The following is a 19,557-nucleotide window of genomic DNA, read 5'->3' as shown; positions in this document are numbered from 1 at the left end:
TCTCACCACATAGAAAGTTACTCAACTAGGGAACAGCTGCTTTTTAGCCACAGTTTTTAGTTCAGTGCTGTTGGCAACCATCTTGCTGAATTTAAACACTGCACAAGCTAACAGAGTGTGGTTTCTTTAGAGATTTTCATGTGCATACCTGTCTGGCTCATCTTCAGTGTGGCTTTGAACTCACTGCTTGGTCTTCCTGTACTGTTCCAGTCAGTGGCTGCAGTCATCTGAATTGTCATTCATTTGCTTTAATGGATAAAATGTTTTGTAGGCTTTTAATATCTACCTGAGGAAAGCAGCTCCATCTGTATCGTGGATGTTTGGGCTCAGGATGGTAAGAAGCTTCTGACAGGTTTGTCTCAGAAGGACTTTAATAAAAAAGCCCAGCAGCCTCCAGAAGGCATGATTGTTTTCACTTTCATTGCTGAAATTGGAGTCATGTTGAGTCAGTGACCTTTCACTTTATATTTACCACAGACTTAAAGGAATATCTTAGTTCCCTAGTTCATCAGGATTTCTTTAGATTTTAGTTATTTCTTTTCTTTAGAGGTTATTTTCAGAAGAATGGCTGATCAGTAAGTATTTTCTGCTTGCTTCGTGTTATCTGCCATAACTCACAGCCTTTGGGTGTTACTGTCTGCTGAACAAAGGTGCTCTGACACACAGAAAAATGTTAAAAGTGTGGAAATTTTTTAAAAGTCCTCCTCTACCTCTAAAAAAGGAGTGAGAGGGAAAATGAGTGAGGGAGTTGGCAATAGGGATGAGTAGGGGAGGTGATCTGAAGATGTTGCAGTTTCTCTCTGGCAGAAAACTCATAGAGGAGCATTAAAAGTTACTCAGGCTAGGTGTCTGTCTTGGCACTTCACTGGAGTTCACCAGCACACATAGGAAGGCTGGCAGAAGAGGATCACAATGCACGTCCTAGGTTTCCAGCTTAGTATTTCAGTTTGGGCTCTCCTTCTGAGGGGCATAATTTTGCTCCGTCTTTTCAGTTAATGCTTGAGAAGCCCCCAGGAGAGATAGAACAAAAATAAATAGTGATGGTGATATTCTAAGTTGTAACTGAAAGATAGGGCAACACTAGTCTGTCAGAGTTGGCATTTTCCTATGTAACTGTCATGTAATTTCCTAAAACCTTTATTTTTCTTTTTTTTTTCTTCACAACAGTTAGGTTAGATAACTGAAACTGACCCCAGTCATTTAGATATGTGTATGCTGATTCCTCTAGATTTTTTTTTCTAATGCTTCCAAGTTTCTTCGATTGCTTTAAGTGCCATAACGTAATGATAGCATTGATTCAGCGCTTGCTTCTTACCTAGGAAACTGCAGATTCAGTTCTTCAGTACCAAAACTTTTTCCTCACATTCAGCAGAGCTAAATGTACCTCTTGCTGTGCTGTTCACTGCTGTGTACTGGAAAGTGTTTGCACTTTTTTCCCCCAGTTTTAATGCGGGTTTTGGTTTATTGAAAGTGTTGGTCAAAAACCTTTCACTTGCTGCCCAATTTCTCTTCCATTTTATCTTGTGTCCTGGCATGTATTTTAGGCTGCATCCCAAAGGATAGTTACTCAGTTTCAATGACAATTTATGCAGCCAAAATCTGGCAGTGGTTTCTTATCAAAAGGCCTTCGGATCCAGTCTCATGTATGGAGGAGTATGATTTGCATTCAAACTTGAACAGACTAAATAGAGGTATTGTTGCTGTCTGGTGTCCCCTAGTTCAAGATTTGCAGTGTACCTGCTGAAATAATTTCCTTTGCCCAGGTGCTTATGCTAAACAAAGTACTTTATTTCTGTTTGCTGTTTTAACTGCTGGCCTGGTGGCATATTGGTCCCAGTTTTCTTTTCTCTGTTAGGGTTGTTTTGTTTTTGTGTGTGTAAGTCCCAGCCCATTTAGGACTTTGCCGAGACTGCGTTTTCCCTTGAAGATGGCAGCTGTGGGCTTCTTCCTGCTTGTATCCAGCAGCCTTTCTTGTATCTCATTGGGTTTAGAGAGTCTGAAGCATTCTGCACAATGATTGAAAGGGGGATATATTAATTTCTTACATGTTGCACATGAATGAAGAAGGGAAAAAATCAACTTGCCCAGTGCTAGCCATCCTGGAAAGACATGTTGTACAACTCCTTGTTTTGTTCACTTAAAATAATGCGCCCTGTCATTTGCAACATGTTTCCTCTGCTACTGGGACTTTTGCAAAGCTTGAAGACCTTTTAGAAAACCACTGACTGCACTCTCTGGCTGCTGCTTGTCGTCCCTCTCTAAGTGTCAGGGAAAAGAGGTGGCTCCACACAGTTTGTCTTGGAAAAACTTCTGTCTTCAGTGTGTGGGGGGTAATGTCATGCTGTAGATGAGGTATGACAGACCTGTCTGATATGCTTCTCAAGATGCAGTAACATGTTAAGCACAGTTAATCCTGCAGCATGCTGCATTCATACTGAGTAGTGCTTGTTATTCTGCTTCCACTCAAAGTTTGACTTCTAGTTATTTTGTTCCTAAAGAGCTAAATGGAGCCAATGTGGTTGTCCGCAAAGAGCTGCCTGCTCTTTGCTGCTTGCAAAGACAGAGAAAAGCATTTTTATTATTTTTGTCAGAATCAAACTGAACTCTGCATCATTCTCTGTGACCTTAGATGTTGGCACATCTGAACTACTTAGAGAAAAGTAGTCAGATGTCTGTCAAGGGAAGTTACAACCATGTTGCTATTTTGACTGACGGAGGTACAAGTCCAGGAGCTCCTCAGGAATCAGTTGGCTCCAAATTGTGCTTTTTTGGTGTTTTTTGTTTTGTTTTGTTTTTAAAGAAATTATATTAATCTACCTTTCTTTCATTTCCTTACTGTTTCTATTTGCCTTGACAAAGTCAAGTAAATTATTTTCTGTCGTATTTCTTGTGGTGTAGTGTGCTAGAGCTTCAGAGACTTCTGTGAAGATATTACAGAAGGATTCTTAAAAACACCAAAACAACAAACAATTTTTAACGAGCTCTTGATAATTTCACTGACTTGCTAGCTTTAACTAATAAACCTTGACAGGCAGAACTCCTACCAGCTCTTCCTGTCAGAGTAACTGTGGCATTGTTCTTTAATTCCCCCATTTATCTGGAATCGGGCACCAAATGGACTTAAACTTTTGTTTCAGTGACAGTGGTTACATGTGATTGCAGATGAGTGAGTAATTCTTTTAGGGAAAACGCTGTCAGCAACATCTCAGTGACCACTTCTTTTCATAGATAACTTTATAGCCCTTTCCATTTGAGACTGACTTAATGTTTACTCCCAGGAAATGTTGTCGTTGAACACCTGAAACTGGTGCCTGGGAATGACATTCTCCTTTATTTTACAAAAAAGTATCGTTTCTAAAAGATATGGTGACAAACATGTAGAAAAATGGAAACCAAAGCAAGGGGAATGTCTGCAAAGGGAGGAGTGTTATCACTTAAACTCAGTCCTTCTGTTTTCTTCTCCAGTTCTAAAGCAGATGACTTATCGACTGCTATTCTGAAGCAGAAGAACAGGCCCAATCGGTTAATTGTTGATGAAGCCATCAATGAAGACAACAGTGTTGTGTCACTGTCCCAGGTGTGTCATCTATTAACAAAAAAATTAATGTAAATAATACATAAGCAGCTGCTGTATATTAACTTGAAATTTAACTTTGCAGCATGAATTTAAGTGTTTTTATTAGAAACTGCAGCTGTTACAAGGGAGGGAGGTGGACTGTCTTGTTTTCTAGCACTCTTACATAATAAAAATAGATTTTGATCATGAACTTCTAAGATTCAGTTGAGTTTAAGCCCTTAGTCTGGCTTCTGGATTAGCTCTTGATGTATGCAATGAGATCCAGTGTCTTTGTGGCTTTAGTATGTCACTTCCAATACGTAATTCACCAAGATCAAGTGACTTGCATTCAAATGCTTGAAATCTCTAATGTTCTTACTGTTAACAGGCAAAAATGGATGAGTTGCAACTGTTCAGAGGAGACACTGTTCTCCTAAAAGGAAAGAAAAGGAGAGAAGCAGTCTGCATTGTTCTGTCAGATGATACCTGCTCAGATGAGAAGATTCGCATGAATAGGGTTGTTCGCAACAACCTGAGAGTGCGCCTGGGTGATGTGATCAGGTGGGGACTGGCTTGCTAATGTGTGCATATTCCTTAGTTGCCTACATAATTTGTGTACCATCTCTGAATTTAGAGACAAAGTTTGCAGGAATTTTTTTTAAATCTTTTAGAAGAGACCTCAGAAATTTTTCCAAGTGTGTGGCTTGCATCAGGAATCTCACTTCTGCATGTTTCTGGCTGTGTACATACTCAGATTAATACTGAAAATTGATTGTAAAGATTCTTGATGTCTATTAGTTCTTTCACAAACGTAGCTCCTGTAGTTAAATTGGGTAGTTCAATGATCCCAAATTCACTCTGTCAGATGAACTTGCAAATTCTGTTTGTTTTTTTTTTTACATCTATACCAATAACAATGGAAAGCGCCGAACAATATTGTAACCTATCTCACAGTATCTAGCTGAAGCACCCAGCTGCCTTGTGACATACAAGTGTTCAAATGTGCTGGGGACAGATATAAAAAACATGAAGCAGTGAAGATTAAAAGACCTCAGAATATGTTTATATTCAGAATGTCTAAATTTCAGTTTTTGTTCTGAAAGTAACTTTATAACTAGGAATTATTTAAAAGTGTTGCAGGAATAATTTTGTTGTGCAGCACTTGGACCAAGTTGTGAGATAACATTGTGTCAAGTACATCTTGGCTTATAGGAGCTGAGGAATACCACATGAGCCTGAGAAGTGTTAGTATGCAGGCTTAAATATGGGAAGGCCGGCGGTTCCACTATTGAGGATCTTCCTAATTTGCAATCTCCTGCATGTTCTGGGAAAATTGGAGCCTGACACTGTACTTCCAGGGTGTTAGTTGGCATAACTTTTAAATGCAAACTGTTTCATACAAACTTTGTTGAGGAGAGAGGTGAAGCTGTATCAACTATTTCCCTAATAATAGAAAATTCAAATTTTAAACAGTACCCTGTTTGGAACAGGACAGTCCTTTGACACAATTTGTGTCAAGTAAAGGTGAATACTCATTTTAGATATGAGGTATCTTTTGAAGTCTTTCCTAGTGTAACAATTCAGCTTATGCTCTCACCTTTTCTGATGGGACTGTGTCTGTGATAGTTCTCAACCCTATAAATCACTTGTTAGCATTGTTGCAGCGGTCAGAGAGTTTTCACATTTGTTGCCCTCTAAGTTTTTGTTGCTGATATTTAATTACTTATTGTATAGCTTTCTGCAGATTAGCCTCTGTCAAAATCCTGATTCATGTGCTAAATGCTTCCTGCTTGTGATCCATAAACTGTTTTCCTTCTGGGGGGCAGTCTGGTTTGTCCTCTACTCTTTTGCTGTATCATCTTTGTAAAGCATATGTTGAAAGTATCTGTTAAGAGTCTGTAACAAAATAGTGCATGAAAAGTATTACAGTCAGTTGCAATTCTATGTAGGCTTTTCTTAAGCAGGCAAAGCCAGTTTGAGCTTTCTACTTTTCAGCTGCAGCTATCACTACAGCAGGCTTTTGGCCTACACACCTACACTATAAAATTATAGTTGCAGTGTTTATTTAAAATGGAGGAAAGGGCCTTAGGACTTCCACCCGAACTTCAGTTTCTGAGAAGTGGGCTGTCATATGGATACCTGGCTGCAAGCTGATTACCACTGATTGGTACTTTGAGAATCTTTGCTGTGTATCAGGGTTATTGGCAGCAGGCTCTGATTCCTTGTGTAAGTTACAAGAGAGAGATGAAAGAGAAAAGGTACGCGCAGCTCCATTTTCCATACAGTTGGTTCAGCTGTAACTAGTTCCATATTGAAACAACAAATAGCTTGTAATTCCTGCAGGTAGTCTTTCTGCTCTAGTAATTTGTGAATTTTGAGTTAGTGAAGGACATCCTGGTGGAAGAACAGGAAGAAAGTAGGAAACTCCCCAGCAGGCTTGGATAAGGCTCAGAGGAATGAAGGTATGATGTGTAGACGAGCTGTCTAGGGTATTTAGTTTCTCAGCATTTAAATGTTCTTAGGAAGGTGAGAAGTTCAGCAAGGATTTGGATAGTCCTTTCTGGGAGTTGTACTGGCCTGAGAAGAAGTATCACTGCCTTTTCCAGACTTGGGTGTAAGTCCAACGTGATGTGGCTAACTGATGTTTTCTTCTGTTGCAGCATCCAGCCCTGCCCAGATGTGAAATATGGCAAACGTATCCACGTGCTGCCAATTGATGACACAGTAGAAGGAATCACAGGAAATCTCTTTGAGGTCTATCTCAAACCATACTTCCTGGAAGCATACAGACCCATCAGGAAAGGTAACAGCACTTGTTATTGAAGTCCTGATTATGTGCTGTAGTCCTGAGACTCAGTGAAGAGAATTTCTATGGATTTGCACAGATCTCTATTATATATAAAGACTGGCATCTTTAGAGTGAGATTTTTACTGATACTGATAATTGTTTTTTTTTTTGCTATCCTGAGTGTGAGTATGTTAAAAAAAAAAAAAAATAGCTCAGGTAGAACTTAGGAGAAAATCTTCTTAAACTAAGTTGCTGCAACTTGAGAGGATTGGGTCTTTGCTTCTGTATTAAGCAATTGGTTGGATATACCAGGTGACACCCTAATTAAATTCACTTCTTCAAAATAACTTAATTAATAACTGAGGGAGTGCTTAGAAAACCAGTTGCAGTTTTAGAGCTATGCTAGTAGCACATCTGCTGGAACAAGTAGATCCTAATAAAGTATAAGTGCAAGTTGAATAAAATTTCCCAGTTTCCGTGGCCCAATTTAGTCAGGAGTTGTATCTAATAATATGTATTATTCTGCTTCTAGAAACAAGCAGTTGTTGCAACTAGTAACAACTTACTAAGATAAATTCAAAGTAATTTTTTATTATGATAGAGATTTTTGTCCCTGTCCTCATTGCTTCTGGATAGAATTTCTTCTTTGTACCAGTAGGCTGTAATAGGACATTCAAGGCTTATCTTTGCATGTCTTTGTGTGGGCTGGAATGGCCACTCCAGAAAGTTACCTGGTTGGAGCAGTAGTAGCAAAAGCAATGTACAGATAGTGGCTGGAGTGAATTTCTTTAGTGAAGTGGTCTGCAGTTGCTGTTCTCGAACATAAGGCACTGGGAGTCAAAGTGGGGCAGTTGGGGAGCTGTATAAAGAAACCACCTTTTTGGGATCGAGTCTCATGTTGCTCTGCATATTTCTTGAAAACCTTTGGTTGTTCAGGCTGGCACACCATTTCAGTCTGCCCTTGGTTTCTCCTGTCTCATGAATTTTCACTTGCAGTTGCTCTGTCTACTGTCCTTTTGGCTATACGCTGCAAGCAGGCAGCTAATTTGTAAATTGATAGCTAGTTTCTAAAGGCGACAGAGAAAAACATTAACATCTTTCTTTTGGACCCTATTATTAGCCTCCTTGCTTATTTTTTTCTAAACAAAATTTAAAGGGCTTTTTCTTTTCTGGTAAACAAAAAGCGTTCTAAAAAAGCTAAATTGAAACTGAATGGAAAATAAATATGATAATTGTGTTTGATTGGTTGGCATTTAGTTGGAGCATTCTTTTCTGTTGTTTTCTGTTTGTTTCTGCATGAAATTTGAGAAAATTAAACTCCTGCAGATCTGAATGATGTCCTGATAGTCACAGTATATGCAGCGCTTAAGTCTGAAATGCAGAGCAGTATGAAAAATGGTAGTGGCATATATAATCTATTTCCTTGTCCTCTGAGGCTGCTGGATAATACAGGGATGGACATTTTGCAGATGTCAGTTGCAACAGGGTACTGAATTGTGGGTTTTCACAGGTGACATTTTCTTGGTGCGTGGTGGGATGCGTGCAGTGGAGTTCAAAGTGGTGGAGACAGATCCAAGCCCTTACTGCATAGTGGCTCCGGACACAGTGATCCATTGCGAAGGAGAGCCCATCAAACGAGAGGTGAGCAGAATACTACCACACAGTTCTTGTCTGACTCCGGTCTGTCCTGTGAAATCTCTTTCTGTGACAGTGCTTTCAGCTCTGGGAATGGCATTTTGTGTATTGAATGTATCATAGAATTACTCAGGTTGGAAGGGACCTCAAGGATCATCAAGTCCAACTGCAGCCTAACAATAGTACCCTAACTCTAACAACCCTCTGCTAAATCATATCTCTGAGAACCACATCCAAACAGCTCTTAAACACATCCAGGGACAGTGACTCTACCAGCTCCCTGGGGAGCCTATTCCAGTGTTTAGCCACCCTTTCTGTAAAGAAGTGTTTCCTAACGTCCAACCTAAATTTACCTTGGTGCAACTTGAGGCCGTTTCCCCTCGTCTTGTCACCTGTCACCAGTGAGAAGAGACCTACCCCACTCTCACTGTAAGCACCTTTCAGGTACTGGAAGAGAGCAATAAGGTCTCCCCTCAGCCGCCTCTTCCCCAGACTAAACAGCCCCAGCTCCCTCAGCCTCTCCTCACAGGGCTGATTTTCCAAACCCTTCACTAGCCTCGTTGCCCTTCTCTGGACCTGCTCCAGTACCTCCACGTCCTTTCTGTACTGAGGTGCCCAAAACTGAACACAGTACTCAAGGTGAGGCCTCACCAATGCCGAGCACGGGGGCAGGATGACTTCCCTAGTCCTGCTCACCACACCATTCCTGATACAAGCCAGGATGCCGTTGGCCTTCTTGGCCACCAGGGCACATTGCTGGCTCATGTTCTGACTGTCCATCAGAACACCAAGGTCCCTTTCCATCAGGCAGCACCTCCCCAAACCTGTAGAGTTGCCTGGGGTTGTTGTGACCAAAATGCAGGACCCGACACTTGGCCCTGTTGAAACTCATGCCGTTAAACTTGGCCCATCGATCCAGTCTGTCCAGGTCCCTCTGCAGTGCCCTTCTCCCCTCTGGCAGATCAACGCTCCCTCCCAGCTTGGTGTCGTCTGCAAACTTACTGAGGGTGGGTGCACTCAATCCCCTCATCAAGATCATCAATGAAGATGTTAAACAGAAGCGGCCCCAGTACTGAGCCTTGGGGGACACCGCTCGTGACCGGCCGCCAACTTGATCCAACACATTGACCACGACTCTTTGGGCCCAGCCATCCAGCCAGTGCTTCACCCAGCAGGGCGTACACCCATTCAGACCATGGGCAGCCAGCTTCTCCACGAGAATGTTATGGGGGACAGTGTCAAAGGCCTTACTGAAGTCCAGGTAGACCACATCGACAGCCTGACCCTCATCCACTAAGCGGGTCACTTTGTCATAGAATGAAATCAGGTTTGTCAGACAGGATCTACCATTCGTAAACCCGTGCTGACTGGGCCTGATCCCCTGGCTGACCTTTAATTGGTCCGTGATGGTTCCCGAGATTATTCGTTCCATAACCTTCCCGGGCACCGAGGTGAGACTGATAGGCCTGTAGCTACCAGGATTATCTTTCCGGCCCTTTTTGAAGATGGGCGTCACATTCCGGGACATCCCCGGTTAGCCAGGACTGCTGAAAAATGATGGACAGTGGCTTGGCAATCACATCTGCCAACTCCCTCAGCACTCCAGGGTGCAGTCCATCTGGTCCCATGGACTTGTAAGCATCCAGCTTTCGCAGCAGGTCCAAAACTATCTTGTCATGGATCATGAAGGGCTTATTCTGTTCCCATCCCTACCCACCAGCGCAGGGGGCTGTGTTCCCAGGGAGTAACAAGTCTTACTATTAAAGACTGAGGCAAAGAAGGCATTAAGTACCTCAGCCTTATCCCTGTCCTTGGTGACCAGGTTGCCCTCGACATCCAGCAAGGGATAGAGATTCTCCCTAGCCTTCCTTTTGCTATTAATGTGTTTATAAAAGCATTTACTGTTTTCCTATACCTTAGTGGCCAAGCTCAGTTCTAACTGCGCTTTGGCTTTTCTAATTTTCTCCCTGCACACCTTCACTACATACCTGTAATCCTCATAAGTAGCTTGCCCACTCTTCCAGAAACCACAAACTTTCCTTTTGTTCTTGAGTTCCAGCCAAAGGTCTCTGTTCAGCCAGCCCAGCCTCCTTGCCCGTCGGCTCGTCTTCCGTGACATGGGGATGGTCAGGTTCTGCACCTTTAAACAATTTCCTTAAAATATTCCCAGCCTTCCTGGGCTCCCACGCTCTCCAAAACTACCTCCCAAGGGACCCTCTCAACCATGGTCCTAAAGAGGTTGAAGCCCGCCCTCCGGAAGTCCAAGGTGGCAGTCCTGCTGACTCCCCTTTGTGGTTCAACAAGGATAGAGAAGTCTAGCATCTCATGATCACTTTGCCCCAGACAGCCTCCAACCTTTACATCCCCCACCACACCTTTTCTGTTAACAAACAGCAGGTCCATGATATTGCTTCCCCTCGTCAGCTCCCTCACCAGCTGTGTCAGGAAGTTACCTCCCACACACTTAAGGAACCTCCGGGACTGTTCCCTGCCAGCTGCATTATAGTTCCAGCAGATGTCTGGGAAGTTGAAGTCCCCCACCAGAACAAGGGGGAGTGACCTGGAGACCTCACCCAACTGTTCATAAAGCATCTTGTCCACCTCTTCATCCTGGGTGGGTGGCCTGTAGCAGACTCCCACAATAACGTCAGTCTTGTTGGCCTTTGCTTTTATTCTGATCCATATGCTCTCAACCCTACATCAACATTATTAATTTCCACACATTCATAGTCTTTTTGAACATAGAGAGCTACACCACCGCCTTTCCTACCCGGCCTGTCTCTTTTGAAAGGCCAGTAGCCCTCCTTCACTGCGCTCCAGCTGTGGGAGTTGTTCCACCACGTTTCCGTGATGGCAACTATATCGTGACTTATCCTTAACCTGGGCTCCCGGGAGGCAGCATACCTCTCTGTGTAAAGGGTTTGGTCTACATATTGGCCCTTCTGCTCCCTTCAGCAGAGTCACCAGTAACAATGACCCATCGTTTTTTCCTAGTCGATGAAGTTTTAATGCCAGGTGAAGACTGGTCAGACTTGGGGAGCACCACCAACTGTGAAGAACCATCATCACCACCATTGTCCAGTTGACCCTGCACAGCACTGAACCTGTTTCGCAGGGTCAGCTGGGGGGGCTGGCGACTGACCAGGATGGTGTGCCTGCATCACCAAGCATGGGCCTTATGCCACTGCCCTACTATCCCCCAATTCTTTGCTGTTGTTCCTGGGGGGTGGAGAGGATAGTGGTTCATTCACTGCAGCAGGAACACTGTCTGCATGTAGATTCCCCTCTGTCACCTGTTTGCAAGGCGGCAGGGTGTGACTTACTTCGTGCAGAGCCTCATCTGGCTGCTGAGATCTAGGGGCTGGTAGGGTTTGGTCCCAGCATTCAATCTCCCTCTCAAATTCCTTAATGCTCCTCAGTCTCTCCACCTCATCCTGCAGGTTGGCCACAAGGCTGAGTAAGTAGTTTACCTGGTCACATCGTACACAATCGCTGCGTCCCTCACCTAGCACTGCAAAGGCCTGTAGTGCCAGGCTCTGGCACTCATTACAGCCAGAGGACTGCACACCAGCATCTTGGTTTGGGATCTCAGTCTGAGTACCCTCATTGTTCTTGGTAGCAGCCTTCCTTTTGTACGTGTGCGGGGCCTCAGTCTGGTTCTCCACAGTCTTCTTGGCTGCCGCTTTCCTTCTGTGAGAGCATGGGACCTCTCTCTGGGTCACCTCATTATTTCTGGCAGCAGCCTTCCACCGGGGTGCAGCCATGGCTAAGCAGAATACTTACCAGCACTATACAGGTAGCCATGCAAATCACACACCTGACCCTTCCTATTTGTCTCTGCTTCCTGTTTGCCCCTCCTCGAGGCTGTTTCAAGGCACGGGGGCATGAATGCAGTGCTGTTACGCAGGCAACGCTCATGCGCTGCGTCAGCCGCTCTCACGAGAGCTGCTAGGCTGCTTCTTTGGCTCCGGGGTTCCCTGAGTGAAGGAACCATCTGAAATCCCCTTGAGCCCGCGGTTGGTCGCTGCTGGTCCGTCCAGGACGGCTCCAAGGCAGCTAAGATCGGTTATCAGAGGCGATCATTGTAATGCTGGAAGCTCTGTTTCCAGGAGATGAGCTGCTGCTGGCAGTATTTAGAGAAATGTGCTTCCACTGTCCTTCCTCAGCTATTGAGATTACACTAATGTCTAGGCCATAATTTGGTAGCAGCTGGTTTTGCATCTGCTTCCAGGTATCTAGTGCTGGGCACTAGGTGGAATTTATGGACATTAAATGCAACATTTAATTCCGGAGTTCCCTTCATCCATAGCAGGAAGCTTAAACGTGTTGCTAAATTTTGTGCCGTGTGAGGAGAAAGCAATTTATTGCTTTTTGAGTGAGATAATTGAGATCTATAAACAGGTAGTTTTGTTTTAACTTTATTTCAAGCCCTTGAGATATCTAACCTGGGATATCCAAAGTTTAAGGCAGCCTGAGTGGCTGGTCCATCAGGAGTAGGCCACCTTACTTTTATAGAATAGGAAATCTCAGGAATAGGAGTAATTTGGCCATGACTGCTTTTAACTAGCTGCAAGTCAGATTGAGTGCTGTTTTCTGGTTAGCTTCCCTCTCTGTTTAACAGTTGTTGGACACTGAATGTCCTCTGTGGGGTCATTAGGACACCACAGAGGCAGACAGGAGCAGGTTCAGCCAAGGCTACCAAAATAATGATGAGCTGGAGGTCAAAATAAATGAGATGGGGCTGGAAGAGTGGGCTTATGCAGCCTAGATTAGGAAAGGTGAAGCAGCAGGCCTACTGGCAAGGTGAAAAGGTGTAGGCAACCTGACTTTTCTGGGAGTTGTACTCAGGGACAGGATTAGGCAGTGGCACAAGCTGAGTCAAGAGAAGTTCCTGGAAGATAGTAGGAAAAAGCTTTCCCCAAAGCCTAGAGCAGAGCCTAAAGAGATCAGGAATCTCCATCTGTGGAGATCTTCAGCACTTGTCAGGGACAGTCTCGTATTGAAGTAGTGGTACAGGCATGGTGAGTGTTTGGCCTGAGTTCCATGTGATGTTTATTTATGATTTTAGTATGGCCTAGTGTTATAGTGTCCTTGTTTCAACTAGGACTGAGTTGATTTTCTTCATCGTGTCTGGTATGGTGCTCCATTTTGGCTCTAGGATAAAAACAGTGTTGATAGCATACTGATGTTAGTTGTTGCTGGAGAACACTGTACAGAGCCAAGGACATTTCAGTTTTTTAGCTTCAGGCTGTTATCCAACAGGGTGGGTTCTCTGAGAACTCCCTGTGGAGTCCCGGGGACGGACCCTGTCTCGATGGGGCATCTCTGGGTTGCCTCCTGTGGCAGGCAATTGCCATTGAATGTTTGGATAGTCAAAGCTAAGAAACAAATGTGAAAGAGAGACTTGGAAATGAGATTCTCAAAACAACAAAGAAATGACACTGAGCAAAAGCCCAGACTCCTGGAACTGGGGAGGCATTGTCGAACTACTGTTTTCACTTAAGTGTTTAATACGTTTCCTTCCTGGTAGGATGAAGAAGAGTCATTGAATGAGGTGGGCTATGATGACATTGGTGGCTGCCGGAAGCAGCTGGCTCAGATCAAAGAGATGGTGGAACTTCCCCTCCGACATCCTGCTCTCTTCAAAGCCATAGGGGTGAAGGTAAGCACCTGGGTGCATCAGGTGGATGAGTGGTCTTGCTTTCGCTGATGGCTCATTATGTAGGAGGCTTAGGACTGTGCTGGACAGGAATAAGTAAGAGCAATAACTTGTGTGTTTTTTGTCCTCCTTTTTAATGCTGGTACTAGGGGAGAATTTCCTTACGTGTTTTACAGATTGAGGCACTGGCACTTGTAAAACAGAATGATGTTTTGAATAAGCACTGTCAGTTACTGGCTAGGTTTTTGTTTGTGTGTTATGCAAAGTAGTCAGGGTGTTGATGGTAGGATAGCAGCTGTTGCATGAGATTGCATCATCATTTCAGACTGACTTTGTCAAATGCTTGGAATTTCACTGTGAAGCTTCTTAGGCATTCTGATACCAATTTACCACCTAAATCCTTTTTCTCTTTTCCCAGCCTCCACGGGGAATCCTGCTATATGGTCCACCTGGCACTGGCAAAACACTGATTGCCCGAGCAGTGGCCAATGAAACTGGGGCTTTCTTCTTCCTGATTAATGGTAAGTTTTGGGTTCTGCTTTGGACCAAGATCTGCTGTGTAATCATTCATCCAGTTAATGGTAATGAATGGTTTAAATAAGGCTTATGTAGGCATGCTGTGTCCTTGACATCTGTCCTTACCTCTTTCAGGTGCCCCTCTAGGGATGCTTATAGGCCATTTGTGCAGAAGCATTTGTAGTGGCACTGTACTTAAGTGTAGTGGTTGAAATGCAGCTTTGTGTTACAGGAAATTGCAGTCTGTCTGAGTGTTCATTAATGTTGTAGGGGCACAGCTAGGAGTGAAGCAGTGAGATTATTCCATGTATATGGGTGTAAACTACTTTTTTTTTTTTTGCCAGCATGTTTTATTCAGAAAAGAAGCTAGTCTGCATTGCTTTTTTCTTCTCTTCAAGTAAAGTACAAGACCTGTTTCACTTATCTTTAATTGGGAGGAACTTTTCCTGAAAGCTATAATGTGTACCTTGGAACTTAGCTACAAATGACAGAATCTCATGCTGATCATTATCACTTAACTGCAGTTGACATAGATAGATACTAGTTTATGTCCACTATGAAGACAGAATTCTGAATTTTCCTCAGTACTCTTCTCTCCCATTTTACAATCACTGAATGTTTGTACTTGAGAACTGCTGCTTTTCCTCTCTTCTATGATTTCAGTTAGACCCATGAAGGTGAAGGCAGCACAGCATAGCAGAGAGCAGCAGTATCTGCTTTTTATCTCAAGATGTCATAGAAGTGACCAGTGGTAGTGAATTAACTTGCTTTTTATTTGAAGATGTCAGAAGTAAATGGATGTCTCTACCCACGTCACCCTTGTCTTATACTTCCTACGTGTATGAAGGGTGTCACTGATAATAAGCTGATTTTCGTAGACTTGTGCTTCTGTTGCATCATAAAAATGACATTTGTTGTCAGAATTAGTGATGCATTCTCTGCTCATCCCAAAACTGAAGCAGCAGGCAGTAGGCAGAGTTGGTGTGAATTGATGAGTTACCTGAAGTGAAACAGTACCTGCCTGCACCAGTGGCTCTGCAGCTAGAGCACTTCAGTCAGCTAGCAGCTTTACACTTCTGAGGGTCAGGTTTCTTTTCCTTGGATCCTTCTGAAGAAGCATACTTTGTCTTCGTGATCACTCCCATCATCATGATGGAAAAAACTTAAACAAATTAGATTGTTAAGTGTTAGAGTTTAGCAATTGTAGGACGTCTCAGGGAATTGACGTGTTCATATTTTTTTTACGAATTAATGCTTTGGGGGGAGGTTGCCTGGGGCTTTTTTGTCTGTTTGCTTGTGGGTTGTTTTGTTGGTTTTTTTTTGGTTGTGTATGTTTGGGGTTTTTTGTTCGTATTTGTTTGTTTTGATTTGGAGCTTATTTATAAGCTTGTACAGAGGTAAATGCTTACCTGTGTAATACAAGCTGAAGACAGTTTCAGTATCTTACAGCTTTTTCCTTCCCTACTCTGGTAATTCATTACCATATAATTTGATTGCTTTTCTCACAAGCTAGGACTGGCATTAACAGTGTGTGATGGCACATTACAGAGAAGCTCACCAAGTGTGAAATAGGGTAAGAAAAGAGGCAGCTAAAGGTAGCTCATTGACTAGTACTGCATTCTGTTAGAGTAAACTGAAAACACCAAACAATAGAAAGTAATTCCGCATGCTGTTCTTGCCTGTTCAGCTGCAAATCTAGTGAATTTGGTTGATAGTGTTTGCTTTGGCTTGAAATATAGATACTCCCATGTGAATGTTATACTGAAAAGATTCAGCTGCATGCCTTCTGGGTGCCACACTGCTGCTATTTTTCAGGTCCTGAGATCATGAGCAAGCTGGCTGGTGAGTCTGAGAGCAACCTGAGGAAAGCCTTTGAAGAAGCTGAAAAGAATGCACCTGCCATCATTTTCATTGATGAACTGGATGCCATTGCTCCGAAAAGAGAGAAGGTAAAAATAGCCTTTGGGAGCTTAAGATGTATCTGCCTTTTTGATAGCAACTGGCATGAGTCTCTGTGCTTTGAGTAAAGGATAAGGCAGCAGTTGGACCTGAGAGGAATTGTGTATCGTTGCACAACGTTTCTAAGCAGCTGTGGTTTTAGAGTCTGTCTGCTATAGTGCAGCACGAGTACCTGTGCTGTGCTGTGGAGTTTTAAGTCTGATCATTGCTTTCCATCTCCACAGACACATGGAGAGGTGGAGCGTCGCATAGTGTCTCAGCTATTGACTCTTATGGACGGACTGAAACAGAGAGCACATGTGATCGTTATGGCAGCTACCAACAGACCAAACAGCATTGACCCAGCACTCAGGCGATTTGGTAACTGGGTTATCATCTTTGTTTTTGTCTGTCAGATACTTTATTACAGACTGTGCTTCAGGTGCCTTGAAAAGATTGAGCAGAAATTTAATATTAAACATTTTCTGTGTTTGTTGATTGTGATTTGTCTCCAACTGCTTGTTTGAGGTTAACTTCTAGGGTTCTGGGCTTTGGTATAATTTTCTAGTCTTACTAGGTTGGAATTTATAGTAATAACAAAATACTTGAAATCTAGTGGTAGCCTTTCTTAGTTGAGGCTAGCTTGAAGGAGTAAATGGCTTCTTGAGAGGATGTTCATGTCTCAGGCTGCAGAATAATTTTCTGGCTTCTCTTAATTTTTATTGATGAGGAGTCAGGTAGTTTCCAAGATCTGGTTTCCAAAGCTCTGCGGTGTGAATGAATGTCTGGTGTATGAGCAGTGAAGTCTGTAACAGCAAGCCAGTTGAGTTTACAGGAGAAAATGGCATCTTCTGTAGAGGCATTACTGGAGACTAATGATAGGCATATGTACTTCAGTCAGTATTTCAGTAATATGTAGGCTTTCTGCCTCCCCACGTTAGGTTTTGGCATTTCACTGCTTGAGTGTTGCTATGATGAGTACTGTAAAAAGTTCAGAAAAGCTAAATTGTTCTCTCAAGTTCTTATGTTCAGGACACAGAGATAGGAGTAAACAAAAATGTCTTGTCATATCTTTGAGAAGCATCTTTTTCTGCAGATGAGGCCAGAAAAAAGTTACTAATCCAGTAACAATCTGTTTTTTGTAATCCTGAACTCTAGTTGATACAGTAGTCTCACTTTCCTTACACTGCTGAGACCTCTCCTTCTCTGATCTGACTCTGACTACGCTGATAGATGCTGATAGAGAAACTCAAAGCTCTGGCATTTTCTGAAATGATGGCTTGTCATCAGGTTGCTCAGTCGGAAGAAAACAGCCACTGCAGCTTCTATGGTTTGTAGAATCAGTAGCATAATGTATGTATTGTATTCCCCAGGTCGTTTTGACAGAGAGGTAGATATTGGTATCCCAGATGCAACTGGTCGCCTGGAGATCCTGCAGATCCACACAAAAAATATGAAACTGGCTGATGATGTGGATCTGGAACAGGTGAGTAGCATGATGTTGGGAAAGGTGAATGTTTATTGCGCAGTGTTTCATAGTGGAAAAGTTGTTACGGCTTTGACCAGCAAATGTTAGTTGCTCATTTAACACATCTTTAAACTGGGTGAATGTGTGATCTCTAAGCTTTCTTCTAATTAGTTTAACAGTGACCAAAATCCTCTCTTGTTCATTAAGAATGGCATTGCAGAGTGAAGCAGTCCTGTGTCAGTAGAATCTGCATGTGGTCTGCCACTGTCCTCTTGTGTTTGTTGTGGCATTCTCTTTAAAAATTAAGTAAGTTTAAAACAGCTCTCAGGGTTATGAGTGTTGTGGTGACTTGTCATTTTGTTCCTGTAATCCCTATCCTGAGTGAAGAGCTCCAGTCTTTGTGATTATCTTTCTGTGCACCTTCTGAATTCCAATTGCAACTTTGATCTCAAGTGAGACACAGAATAGTGTCTCTGCCTGTTAAATATGTGGTAGCACTTTTCCTGAAGACCAAGTGGAGCACTGACATTCCTGTGTTTCAGAATTTCACTGCGCCTCTGAATGAGTGACCAGAGCATGCCTTTCCTTGTGAATGCTTGCTTGTATCCCTATGAGTCATAGTCAGTGCTTTGCTTTCAGGTGGCAAATGAGACCCATGGACATGTTGGTGCTGACTTGGCTGCTCTTTGCTCAGAAGCTGCTCTTCAGGCTATCAGAAAGAAGATGGATCTCATAGACCTGGAAGATGAAACCATTGATGCTGAAGTTATGAATTCGCTGGCTGTGACCATGGATGACTTCAGGGTAATGAAGAACTGCCCCTTTTTCTTCTAGGTGCATTAGTTGCTTATCTGAGATGTTTTATCATGACGTGATACAGTTCAATACTGCTGTTTCTTCTATTAACAGTGGGCTCTGAGCCAGAGCAACCCTTCTGCTCTTCGGGAGACTGTGGTGGAGGTGCCACAAGTTACCTGGGAAGATATTGGCGGTCTAGAAGATGTAAAGAGAGAACTCCAGGAGCTTGTACAGGTGAGGACTTCCAACAGATTTTTGCCCAGTCAATGTAAAAAGAATCTCAGTATTCTGTTTTGGGCTGTGAAATGCAGAGATTTTTAGAGTAATTGCTTGTAGTGGACTGAAAATACCCTAATATTCTGTGTTAGCGAGCTGAGGGAGAGGAAGGTTTTGGGAAACAGCTTTCTTGTCAGGCTTTCCTTAGTTGAGTCTGCAGTGACATCTTTAGTGAATCTTGTGCTATGTATAGAAACAGCAGTAGTTCTGCTTAAGTGGAAACCACTGCTGAGAGTTTTATCATATAGTGGCTTTATATGCCAGAAGGCGAATGAAAATTCTTGTGCACTGAGCCTTCAAAGAGCTTTTTGTCACTGCTGGCATAGGGACAGGTGAGAAGTAATAGTGAAGTATGCTATGAAGGGACATGAAAAGTCACAAATGCTCTGTGGAAACTTCTCGTGTCTGCATGAGTATAGCTGGGTTTTGATACATTCCTGCTTTCAGTTAGCACTGCAGAGACACCTTGTCTGAGTGTAAAAAACAACAACAACAACAAAAAAACCATTAGTTTTCAGTCTAATTTTCTGTGTTCAGTCATTGCCTAGATCTGACCTTGTTGCTAAGGATAAATGCTCACATTAGACACCTTGCCTGTCTCTGGAGGACAGAGTTGACTAGATTGGATAATGAGCTGTTTGTTCCCTTTTGCTTCTGCAGGGCAGAGCAAAGCTAGGTTTAAGTGTGCTGGAAAATTGCCCAAATTGTACTGTTGAGTCCTTAAGAGTAAACAGACTGTTCAGAGCAACTTTGCAGTTTAGCTGTGGTGCTTTTCAAACCAGTCCCCATTTTAAAAAACTCCAGTGGCCCTGAGCAGACAGAATCCTGTGTTTAATTCACTAGAAATCTCGGGGTGTTTTTTCTGTTGTTGTTGTTGTTGTTGTTGTGTTTGTTTGTTTTGTTTTTTGGGGGTTTCTTTTTGG

The 19,557-nt window shown here is 43.0% G+C and overlaps 2 protein-coding genes across 4 annotated transcripts in view; one reads left to right on the top strand and one right to left on the bottom strand.

The window, feature by feature from the left end:
- Window positions 1–19,557, bottom strand: part of LOC100550826 (phospholipid-transporting ATPase FetA-like) — a 422,496-nt gene that overhangs the window by 77,373 nt on the left and 325,566 nt on the right. The gene's annotated exons all lie outside the window — the stretch shown is intronic.
- On the top strand, window positions 3,447–18,694 carry LOC100550520 (transitional endoplasmic reticulum ATPase-like). The gene is made up of 11 exons (XM_010725238.2): window positions 3,447–3,577; window positions 3,945–4,117; window positions 6,217–6,359; window positions 7,855–7,985; window positions 13,510–13,641; window positions 14,057–14,159; window positions 15,970–16,103; window positions 16,338–16,473; window positions 17,466–17,578; window positions 18,200–18,364; window positions 18,470–18,694. Exons 2-11 carry the CDS (start codon window positions 3,951–3,953, stop codon window positions 18,677–18,679), a joined length of 1,434 nt encoding a protein of 477 aa, XP_010723540.2. The 5' UTR covers window positions 3,447–3,577; window positions 3,945–3,950; the 3' UTR covers window positions 18,680–18,694.

This window comes from Meleagris gallopavo, chromosome Z (assembly GCF_000146605.3).
Source record: "Meleagris gallopavo isolate NT-WF06-2002-E0010 breed Aviagen turkey brand Nicholas breeding stock chromosome Z, Turkey_5.1, whole genome shotgun sequence".
Taxonomy (NCBI): domain Eukaryota; kingdom Metazoa; phylum Chordata; class Aves; order Galliformes; family Phasianidae; genus Meleagris; species Meleagris gallopavo.
This window is presented reverse-complemented; position numbering and strand designations above follow the sequence as displayed.